Below are 12,025 nucleotides of genomic sequence, written 5' to 3'. Positions count from 1 at the left end.
AGAATATTTAATCTGAAAAGAATGTATTGATGGGATTGTGAAGTTTGGGTGTTACAGTATTCCGGAATGAAGTCAGAGAATGCAAGTTTGCTAAAAACAATTGCTAGCTGTTGACTAATACATATTTGGTTATATTTAGTCATTTCAAGCAGTGTTATTTTGGTATTATTCACATACTTTTATGTGAATTATGTTTTGAATCAGCTTTTATTTGCATATTTTCATAGTTTTAATTTTAGTTTAATTTTAGTCATTTTGTTGTGTGCTTTTGTCATTTAAAAAAATATATATTTCTAATTAGTTTTAATTTATTTTTGTCAGTTCTTCAACCTAAAGTTATTTTATTTAAGTTAGTTGCCAAGGCAACATTTCTAGTTTTTCATCTAGTATTTATATTTTATTTCAGCTTTTCGAAAATAAATGTTAATAGTTTAAATTGTAAGCCGGACGTACATGGTGCTATTTTTGGGGAAAATGCACATATGGTCACCCCTCTTCCCAACTCAGAAACATAAATACATCATAAACCACATCACATAGGCTACTAGTAACCCTATAGCACACGCATACACTCACTGACACACACAAATACACTCTCTAGTTGTTTTTTGTTGAACAAAATGACCATGTTGTGCTCTGTTATTCACAGAGTCATTTGCATAGCTGTCTTTTATGTATTTTTATTTTTCTATCTGAAGCTAAAGCAGCAATATTGAAAACTCCCATCTCCCAACGTTTAGTGCCAAAGCTCACGCGATTGCCACCGGCTCGCCATGCAGTCGTGCCGTGCACCAACTGGTTTGACACGATTAACAGGATTACTGACTCGTAATTTGTGCAAACAAGGGCTCACGAGCGCCTAAACTCGCATAGTGTACGCCCAGCCTTAGTGAACAATAACAACACTGAATTTAAGTCTTTTAAGAGGAAAGCATGGAGATATTGAAATGAAATAAATAAAATAAATAATATTTATATATAAGACAGTAAACGGTCTGTTTTGATTTCATGCTGACTTGCATTGGTCAGCTTTACTGGGTTCTAAGTTATGAAAGAATAGAGAACAAGGGTTCTCTGAATACCAAGAAGTGACCTGCAGTTAGCTGTTAAATAATTCATTGAATGACTTTGGTCAGCAGTTATTGTTCTCCACGTCTCTGAGAGTCACTAGTTGGCAGACCACTCAGAAAAAAGAATGGGAAATCAGTGCAATGCAAATGTCTTTTTCTTCTCATGTTTATATGTTGCTCTGGCTTCTTGCACTCACTGAAGATTTCTCATCCTCATGTGTGCCGTTCTTCTTTTTTTTTTACAGTCCCTGTTGAGTATCCCTGGCTCGCCCTTCATGTCCCGCCGCAGCAGTATATTCAGCTTCAAGGGCTCGGAGAATGAGTTTGCGGACGACGAGCACAGCACGGTCGAGGAGAGTGAAGACCGCCGCGGCTCCCTCTTTGTCCCATACAGGCGCAGCAGCTACAGCGGCTACAGCCAGGGTTCCTCACGCATTAACCCACTGGCACCCCACCCAGGCTGCAAGAGAAACAGCACGGTGGACTGCAATGGCGTGGTGTCTCTGATCGGGCCTGGACCCGGCCGGCTACTGCCTGAGGTGAAAATAGATAAGGCAGCTTCTGATGACAGTGTAAGGACGTCCACAGGGGGCAGGTTCAGAGTATAGGCATGACAGAAGTGGCCGATTATGATTCCAGTTCAGATTTTTCCTCTCTCTTTCCCTTTTCGTTTACCGCATTTCCTTCACTGAGTTTCTAATCTGTCTGTTCTTTCTCAACTCCAAAATGATTCCTTTTTCCTTCCTTTCTTGTCTCTTTTTTCCCTTCTTGTCTTGATTAACAATCTTACTAGTCCCACTCCCTGCCGGTGCTCTCCCTCTGTGAATGGCATGGCCAATCAAAAAAAAAAAAAAAAACATTCGAGGGGTCCCTTTGTGCACATTAATGCCCGTCTTTAATTTATAACGAAACCCATCCCCTTTAAACCTAATTTATATACTAATTCCATTACCACATTAAATAAGGTACCTACAATATTCTTCAGGTCACACTTAACCCACACCTTCATGTCAACCACAACATCAAATTTGTCATTTTATTTTTTCCACCTCAATTTCTCAGAATTTCAGGACCACTCTGTTCCCTTCCAAAAAAAAGTGTGATGCAAGAAAAACCTATCCTTACCTTTCCAATAACAGCATTCTGCTTCATTTTAAATAGCATGGTGGATTGACATCCTTATACTCTCTTTGCCTTCTCCTCCTTTGTGGAAAAGCATGATCTCGGGCCCAGTTTTCACCCAGCTGTACGGCATGCTGTTTCAGACATTTAACTGAACATGCAGCCTTCACCAAGTAATTGCAATGTAAAATCTAGATGAAATAACTTTGAAATTGAAAGGAACAGATAAACATTAGCCCATTTCACATAGCACACCAGTAAACTCTGTGATGTCAATCATCAGAAATGACCTTTAAACGCTGAGCAGTTTTCTTCATCCACCTGGATGAAGATGCAATAACTGCAGAACCGCAGCACTGATGAATGGAAAGAAGGCATGATCTCGAGCGCGAGACGCGGCGCATCAGACAGATGTTCGTCTAGCTCATCTTTGCATAGAAAAGAAAATTAAAGGTAGGAAAGGCAATTTCAGAGAGGCAAGCAATAGCAAGCTAGCTTTGAAATCATAAGATCCCACCCTTTCTTCAGAGCATCTCCAAATCTCCACGCCTCCTCCAAAACACATGAACGCGCACAACCAGAGCAGAGTCTGCTAAGCGTTTAATTAACTCAATTAACTCTCAAAGCACATAACATTACAATAATAATGAAAGTAAACAACTTAAAGAACGCTGACTTGTACCACCTGACTGCTGCAGATTCATTTCGGCGTTGATAGTGTTGCCGTATAAACGGATAAATCTGAGTCTGAGGATGTGAACCGGGAGGTGAGGATGTTATGGCGTGAATGCAGCATAAGCTTGTTGTTTTGGTGCGGAGGAATTGTATTTTTGAGAAGGTCGTGTTCACACATGATATCTTAATGGTAATTTACCAGTAAAGACTGTATGTGTGAAATGGGCTATTGTCTTGACCAACACCAACAATACCAAGTGAATTGATATTCCAGAGATTTTTCTAATGGCAGTGAAAACTGGGCCTTAAGCAATGTGTAAATTGTCTTCTTGCATGATGATGTTCTCTGGAGGACAAGTATGCAACCTTTTGAGCAGCTGGCAGTGATGAATGAATGGTCTTGTAACTGAAGTAAAAAAAAAAAAATAGGCTAGGTATCTTTCATTTACAATCTTAGAAATCATAGAGTTATATGAATAGAGTTAAATTCACCCCAAAAAGGGGGTGGAAAACCAGCATACATTTAGGGCCCCAGCCTCCTGGATGAGAACCACTGTTCAAGGCTTCAATTATTTATACTTTGGTCTAGTGTATAAAAGTCGAGGATGGAAATTTTAATTTTAAATTTAGGGTTATGAATGACTATGTATATTATGTAGCTACTTACTGTAGAGTGTCTGTGAGGGAAGCTATGGTAGGTCCAAGAATCCAATTCTATTCTATTAAAGCAAGTCATTTGTTTAAACTCAATTTGAGAAGTATTTAGGTACAAATCTTTATTTAGAGAGAAAATCCACTTTAGGAATATATCAGACAATTCAGCAGTGGCTAAATGGAACAATACAGTTGAGAATGAGTTTGGGCTTGTGTTTCTGTCAGCTTGTGCATGTGTGTTGACATGGGTTACATGGTTCTTGAAAAAAAATCCATCTTTGATTGATCTTTGTCTTTCTTCACATCATGTCACTCCTGTCATCAGACCACAGAGGTGGAGGGGAAGAGAAAACACTCAGGTTCTCTAATGGTGTCAGTGGACCAGCTCAATACGTCCTTTAGTCGGAAAGAGCGAGCCAATAGTGCAATGACGGTTGTAACAAACACGCTGGTGGAAGGTATAATGTGACATCTATCTATGAATCTATCTATCTATCTATCTATCTATCTATCTATCTATCTATCTATCTATCTATCTATCTATCTATCTATCTATCTATCTATGTATCTATCTATCTATCTATCTGTCTATCTATCTATCTATCTGTCTGTCTGTCTGCTTTCAATATTTTGATCTTCCCCTATTCTCCTTATTCTTTTTGTCACCACAGAGCTTGAGGACTCTCAGAGAAAATGTCCGCCCTGCTGGTATAAGTTTGCCAACACATTCTTGATATGGGAGTGCTGTCCAATCTGGATAAAAATAAAAGAGATTGTCAACCTCATCGTGATGGATCCGTTTGTAGACCTGGCTATTACTATATGCATTGTGCTGAACACAGTCTTCATGGCCATGGAGCATTATCCCATGACAGAGCAATTTGAGGGGGTGCTTTCTGTTGGAAACCTGGTAAGAAGATGGGGACGAATGTCACTGACTGTTTAAAATTGTTTTGAAACACCTCGTGCATGACACAGCATTCAAAAAACACAGCGCTTAAGTTATACTTTTTTTTTTCCTTTTTTTTTTATTTGCAGACCTTTTTGTTGTATTTCACTGCTCTAAGTTTTGCGCTTTAACCACAAAAACCCAAAGGGGCTATTCATACAGGATGCATTCTTGTATTGAGACAGCAAAAGTGGAACAGAATGCAGGTGTTTTTTTAATGGTTTTGCACTACGAGTAGCCCATTATTTTGAGTAATTTTTTTATTTTAATTATATTAAAAAAATTTCGTTTGTCTTTATATGGGGACTTTTATCTCATATATATAGGTTTAATTGATTGGCATATCATGTAATTAATTTGATTGCATTTTTAAATCAATTGACAGCCCTAAATTCAATGGTTTCCTTTCTCAGTCCTAACCATCTTCTCATTTCTGTATTGAGCAGCAACACTGGACCCTGTCCCACATTTCCATTTTAAGTTATGTCTCTGGCAGTGTAGCACTGATGTCTGCTCCTCAGTATATGATGTACCTACATTGAAAATACAGCCTGCATTACACCAATCTTCTGCAATCGTTCCAGTCTCTAGTATCTTCTACAACCCATCCCCTCCTTCTCGGATCTGATTCTGTGGTCTCGCAGTATTTTACATTTTATGTTTACAATACAGAGGAATTGAGAGAGATATGTGTAGGCACTTGTACAGGAAGCAAAACATTAATATTTCAGGCAGCTCTGTGTATTAGTACAGTGATAAACTGTTAAGGTATGGCGAACATGTCCAGTGGTCGAAATTTTTACATTTTTGAGGAAACCTATTCGTCAGTTCAGCATATATTTATTGACATTTTTTAAAGGAAAGTTCAAATCTGGTCTTTGCAATGGTGCATTTCAGTAAATGATAGCTGATAATTATCACAAAATAAACCCCAACATATTTATATACCTACAATCTAAGTTACTTTTTTTTTTTTCTGTGGACTAGATACTAACATATTTATCTACAATGTCAATCTAACATCAAATTTTCCATCAACACTGTTGTTAAGGTCATCCTAATGACATTTTTCTTTGTCTACTTTTTTTTTTTTTTTTTTAGGTGTTCACGGGTATCTTTACAGCTGAAATGTTTGCAAAGCTGGTAGCCATGGATCCATACTACTACTTCCAGGAGGGCTGGAATATCTTTGATGGCTTCATTGTGAGCCTGAGTTTGGTGGAGCTGGGGCTGGCCGATGTAGAGGGACTGTCTGTGCTCAGATCCTTCAGATTGGTGCGTTATGAGTGAAGACAAGTCCATGCATATGTTTTTGTTTGATAGATAGTAGTACCAAATTGTATTAGATATGCAAGCATCACTAGTGCCTTGCATTTTAATTCATCCATCTCTATTGTTGTACTGTTTGTTAATATTTATGTAAATATTTAATTGTATATATTAGCATATCAGTTTTTAATGTGGTATCAGATCTGGTATCAACAATAGTGATATTTTATTGGTATTGGTATATCAACTACTGACATTTTGGTATGGCATCCATAGTTGTATATACTCTACCATTCAAAAGTTTGGGGTCAGTAAGATTTTTTATTTATTAGTATTTTTTTATTCAACAAGGACACATTAAAATGATCAAAAGTGACAGTAAAGACATTTTTAAGGCTGCAAAAAAAAAAAAAAAAAAAAAAAAAAATTACAAATAAATGCTGTTCTTTCTATTCAACTTTCTATTAATTAAAAAATTAAAGGTTTCCACAAAATATTAATTAGAACTGTTTTTACCATTGATAATGATAAGAAATGTTTCTTCAGGCACCAAATCAGCATATTAGAATCTGAAGAATCATGGGACACTGAAGACTGGACTAATAAATTAGATTGTAAATTTTTTATAATTGATTTAACTTGTACAAATATTTCACAATATGACTTTTTTTACTGTATTTTTGATCAAATAAATGCTGCCTTGGTGAGCATTAAAATGAAGAAGAAAAAAAACCTCTTTCCGAACCCAAATTTTTGAGGTTTTGTACAATGTCTCATATTTTCTTATTCCAATCCTTTTGTGAATCCCAATCTTCTCTCTCATACAGCTGAGGGTGTTTAAGCTGGCTAAATCATGGCCCACTCTGAACATGCTGATAAAGATCATTGGTAACTCTGTGGGAGCTTTGGGAAACCTGACCCTGGTGCTGGCCATCATCGTCTTCATCTTTGCTGTGGTGGGCATGCAGCTGTTTGGGAAGAGCTATAAAGACTGTGTGTGTAAGATTGCAGTGAGCTGTGAGCTGCCCCGTTGGCACATGAACGACTTTTTCCACTCCTTTCTTATTGTGTTCCGGGTGCTGTGCGGAGAATGGATTGAGACCATGTGGGACTGTATGGAGGTGGCTGGACAAACAATGTGTCTCACTGTATTCATGATGGTGATGGTCATTGGAAACTTGGTGGTGAGTTTTAAAGTTTCCCATGTTGCAGTTCTTTCAGCTTCTTTGTCACTATTTCCTCCCTCATTGTAAGAAATGTCCTGCAAGCATGTAGGGTATCCTATGTCATTTTGTGGTTCAGAAGGAGTTTGGGCCTCATTGGGGTTTGCACATTGTTGAAATAATGACACATTCATTTTAAAGTCTTCAAAAAAGGGTGCATTGTGGCCACATGAGAGCACATCTTGAGCACGGTTGAACCAAAAAATGACAAAGGGGATAGCCTATGGTCTTGTGGACTTCAAGTCTACAATCAAGTGCAACATATAAAAAGCTAAATTGTTGATTTTTCTCTTGATCAGGTGCTGAACCTGTTCTTGGCCTTGTTGCTCAGCTCTTTCAGTGCTGATAATCTGGCAGCCACAGATGATGACGGTGAGATGAACAACCTGCAGATTTCAGTGATCCGCATTAAGAAGGGTATCGCTTGGTTCAAAATTCATGTACGTCTATTGATTGCCCACATCCTGAAGAAGAAACCTTTGGAAGACGAAGACAAACCTCTTGATGACATGTATGATAAAAAACTCAACCTCATGGGTAACCACACTGGTGTGGATATTAAATGTGGTGATCTGAATTACCCCAAGAATGGTAATGGCACCACAAGCGGCATTGGTAGCAGCGTAGGAAAGTACATGATTGATGAGGAGCCCATGTCCTTCATACACAACCCCAACCTAACTGTACGGGTTCCCATCGCTGTGGGAGAGTCGGACTTTGAGAACCTCAACACAGAGGACTTCAGCAGTGAGTCGGATGTGGAAAATAGCAAAGATGTGAGTATTCATAGTTCCTTTCAAGGAAAGTCAATTCACTTGGCGCCATTATTATATTTACCTCTTGATAGCTATTTCGGACGTGCAAGACCAACTCATATCTATTTGCTATATATTCAGTCTTTGGTATTACACAGGTTGACGTGAATGATGAATGGTTGTAATGGCAATAACAAAAAAAATTACAACAGAAGCACCTCTGATACTAGGGGCAGAGGTGGGTCAGCGCTAGCATATTGTAATGCTACTTTTAATTCCATACTGGATCTTTCTAGAGACTTTTACTAAAAGACATAAAATTATTAGTTATTTTTCATTCACTGTAGGGGACACTCATATTAATATTAATATTAATTCTATAATCTCAGAATAAAACTGTATTATTTAGATGTAAATATAATTGTTTAAAAAATAGAAAAAAGAAAATAATTCTGTTCTGATGACTTCATATATTAAAACTAAAGCAGGTGCTGAGGTTATTGTAAAAAAAAATTATTAGGGTGAAGAAAAGCAGTGGAAAATTTTATGTAGCCCATACTGTATTCTTTGAGGAATTGAAAATGGCTTACTGCTGCTGCTTACTGTACAGAATTCACAAGGATCATCATTTTGAGTCCATGTTGCTTTTTGCATCATTTTACTTCAGAAAGAGTTGGCTTGTGTATGCTGGAAGAGTCAGACTTTCTCTTCCTGGTACAAAATGATTGTTTAACATTCAGTCGCATCACTTTATATATTTCCTGAGGCCATGATAGGGCTTTTTGATTAAATATGACTTATTTATTAATAAAATGACAAAAGGAGGCTCCTTGATTCTGTAGAGGATGAATTCCCAAATAAATATAGATTATTAGGACTGCATTGAATTGTAAAGCAAACTAGTCATTTTTATTTTGTATTTTATACTTTGGGAACTAATTGCATTATGCTTAAATGTGTATATTTTAATGAATCAAATGATGAGAAACTTTAATTAAATGAAGTGTGATCAGATTATGACCGTGTGTGTAGATGAAGTCAGTCTCAGTAGTTGATTACGGGCTGCAGATTACAGCAGTATGGGTGGATTAAGGCTTTGCAGGCAGTATAAGAATGTTGAGTTGTGCTATTCCTGTGATTTATTGCCTTGCTGCTTCTGCTGAGTGCTGAGCCACTCAGCCAAAGAATAGATGCAGTCCACCAGATGATGTAATGTTTTTCCTTTGTATGTGTGTGTGTGTGTGTGTGCTGGCACACGTGCATGTGTGTGTAAGTTTCAATAAAATGAGGTTATTAAAGCTGTTGTATACCCCTCAAAACAAAGAGCATAGCTAGCCCCTAAAGGGTATTCAATAGCTTTCTGTTCTATGTATGTATTAGCATGCTACCAGGTAGCAGATTGAACCAAAATAATGTGAGCAGTCACTTGTCATCCAAAATCAAATGTAGTTCAACATGTGTAGCACATACATTTATACTGACTCTTCCTGTCATTGTCCTGGTCTCTGTGCAAAGACTGGGTCACCTTGACCCAGTTTAGACGTAACAGATCCAGTACTGCTGAACTACATGTGCTGAACATCTAGCCAGTGATATTACAGTAGATCATTTTTGTTAGCCAGTCAGAGCAGTGCTGGGTGGGTCTTCATTTCTGATTGGCCAGGCTGGGTCAGAGAGGACTGCAGTGGTGGTGTGGAAGGGTTATTTTATGCCTTTGATGCTTCCGACTGCCGGTGTGTGTATGTGTATTAACATTTAGGGTTTTATAAAACAGCTGTGTCATCTTGGCCTGCAGTGATCAGGGTCAAGCTCTTCCAGTAGGCTTAGGAATGTGTTTGCATGGGTATATATGCAAGTGCCTGTGTTTGCATTCTTATTAAAATATGATACTGTAGGTACTTGCAGTAAGAGAATATGATGACTCCGCACATAGAGTTATATGCCACATTTAAGTTGCTTCCTTTTAATAATATAATATATACATTATATAAATTCATATTCATATCATTTAATATTATAACTTTTCGATTATTTATTAGTAATCAGAATAATTATTGTAATATAACGATTTATATCATATCATATTTATTATTATTATATTATTATTAAGAAATGAACTATAACTAGAAAGTGTTGCTCCTTTTTTCTTAGCATTATTATTTTCTGTTGTAAGAAAGACGTAAATACAACTGTGCTGTACCATAATATGCAACAAAAAGTAAATCAATAGACAACACCTGATTTGCATAAAATACAGCAAAAAGTCATTCATCACTGTCTGATTTGCATATGTAGATGATAGTTTTTAACCTTGTTAATTCAGTTAGTGTTGAGTCAAGGTTAATTGTGTCTTGGGTAGAGTGAATGCTAATTAAGCTAGACACCCAAAAGAACAGTGAAGGTTAGCGCTAGGACACATCTGGCTTCAGTTTATAACTTACTAGTGGGAAAGATTATTGACCCACCGTAACTCAGGTGCTGGTATCAATTTATATTGCATCTTGCATTCAGGGATTTCTGTGGACTCACACAGCAGAAGTTTTTCACTAGAGAAAGCATTGATTGGAGTGCTGGATTAGTCAGGATTACAAATGCACATGCACAAAAAGAAATTTGTTCAATGAACAACTAAATTAAGACAAACTTTTCCATGGTACAACAGGAATAAAACAAGTTCATTTAAACAAATAATGTGTTGTTGAACCAACTTAATACATTTAAGTTCCTGTGTCAACTAGCAATAGCACATGTTAATATGCTAAAGACAATTTTTCTTATTATTATATGCAACATTTTGGATGAGCAAGTAAGAAGACACTGGTCTAATTACTGGTAATTAGCATAGTTTTTGCTCATTGAGTGATGCAAAAAACATCATAGTCATCATGTAACCACCAACATCCTGAGCACAAGCACCAGTCTTCTATACAATGGTTCTATACAAAACTAAAAATCATAACCGAAACTCTTCTAAATCGCCAACATAACTGAACATTAAGCACTAACAAGTCTTTATCTTTCCTGAAAATCACATACAATAACACTTAATTTCAAAATGTTACTCTCCTAATGCAGTCTGATGCAAAGCACGCTGGGAACTACAGATCCACTGTCCAGTTAGTTATGTCAACAAAATTGATTCACATAGTCCCAACACAAAATGATTACGGTAACTTTCATTTAACAGTGGATTTAACATAATCATATTCATCTGTGACAAAAAGTTAAAGTTTTTACATTTGATTTGAGTGAACCTTGTGTTTTGACCTTGTTTGTGACCATCTGAAAAGACTCTTGTTAAAATAAATAGATAAAATAGAAGTAGAAGAATTAATCAAATTAAACAAAATCTATTTTCATATGTGTTTTTTCCCTTTAGCTGGATGACACCAGCTCTTCCGAGGGAAGTACCATTGACATAAAGCCTGATGAAGAGGAAATGGCTGTAGTGGAGGTCGTAGAGGAGTACTTAGACCCAGAGGCCTGCTGGACTGATGGTGAGAAATGCATGTGTGCTTGTTTAAAAGTTAATGTACATCTGACTTTGTTAAATCATTTATGTATGAGTATTTAGTAGGGCTGTCAGTTCAAGAAATACTTTTAATGAATTACAATGAATTAAGAAATGAGAAAAAAAAATCATGATCATGTAATATATACCGGTATATATAAGCTACGAATGCTCTGCATATCCAAGCCATTTGTGAACTCGCTAATTAATATTAACACACTATAAAACACTTTTAACACTATAAAAGTCCCTTGTTCCCTTGCATCTTTGTTGTTGTATTTATGTTGGCCTGTTGAATGTTAAATGGATCCAATGGATTTTAATGACAGAAGTTCAAATAAGAGATCAAGTGACAAATATCGGCATCGGATTTGGCCAATAGTTGTTTGTTTGTTAAAATCGGTATCGCCCCAAAATATTTGTGCAACCCTAATATATTTATATATTATATATATATATATACACACACATATATACATGTGTATATATATATATATATATATATATATATATATATACACACACATATATACCATTGTAGTAAGTTAGTTTTACCCTTAGGCAATAAAGCAAGCACTGTGAGTGTCGATATGATGTAAATGTGTATTCAGCATATATGTAATATGTTTTTCAGCCTGTGTGGCACGGTACAAATGTTGTGACGTGCCTATTACTGAGGGCTGGGGGAAGTACTGGTGGTTTCTGAGGAAAACTTGCTACCTCATTGTTGAACACAACTGGTTTGAAACGCTCATCATTTTTATGATTCTTCTCAGCTCTGGAGCTCTGGTGAGGTC

At 36.8% G+C, this 12,025-nt stretch overlaps 1 protein-coding gene across 1 annotated transcript in view; it reads left to right on the top strand.

Moving 5' to 3' along the window:
* Positions 1-12,025, top strand: part of scn8ab (sodium channel, voltage gated, type VIII, alpha subunit b) — a 54,447-nt gene that overhangs the window by 24,018 nt on the left and 18,404 nt on the right. Inside the window, 8 exon segments of the mRNA XM_084425614.1 lie at positions 1,316-1,609; positions 3,847-3,979; positions 4,193-4,431; positions 5,572-5,745; positions 6,567-6,923; positions 7,262-7,738; positions 11,097-11,214; positions 11,863-12,017. Of these exon segments, the coding sequence (XP_084281740.1) occupies positions 1,316-1,609; positions 3,847-3,979; positions 4,193-4,431; positions 5,572-5,745; positions 6,567-6,923; positions 7,262-7,738; positions 11,097-11,214; positions 11,863-12,017 (1,947 nt within the window).

The sequence above is a fragment of the Rutilus rutilus genome (genome assembly GCF_951802725.1).
Source record: "Rutilus rutilus genome assembly, chromosome: 12".
In the NCBI taxonomy this organism is placed as follows: Eukaryota; Metazoa; Chordata; class Actinopteri; order Cypriniformes; family Leuciscidae; genus Rutilus; species Rutilus rutilus.
Note: the sequence above shows the minus strand (reverse complement) of the source record. Positions and strands in the feature narration are given on the sequence as shown.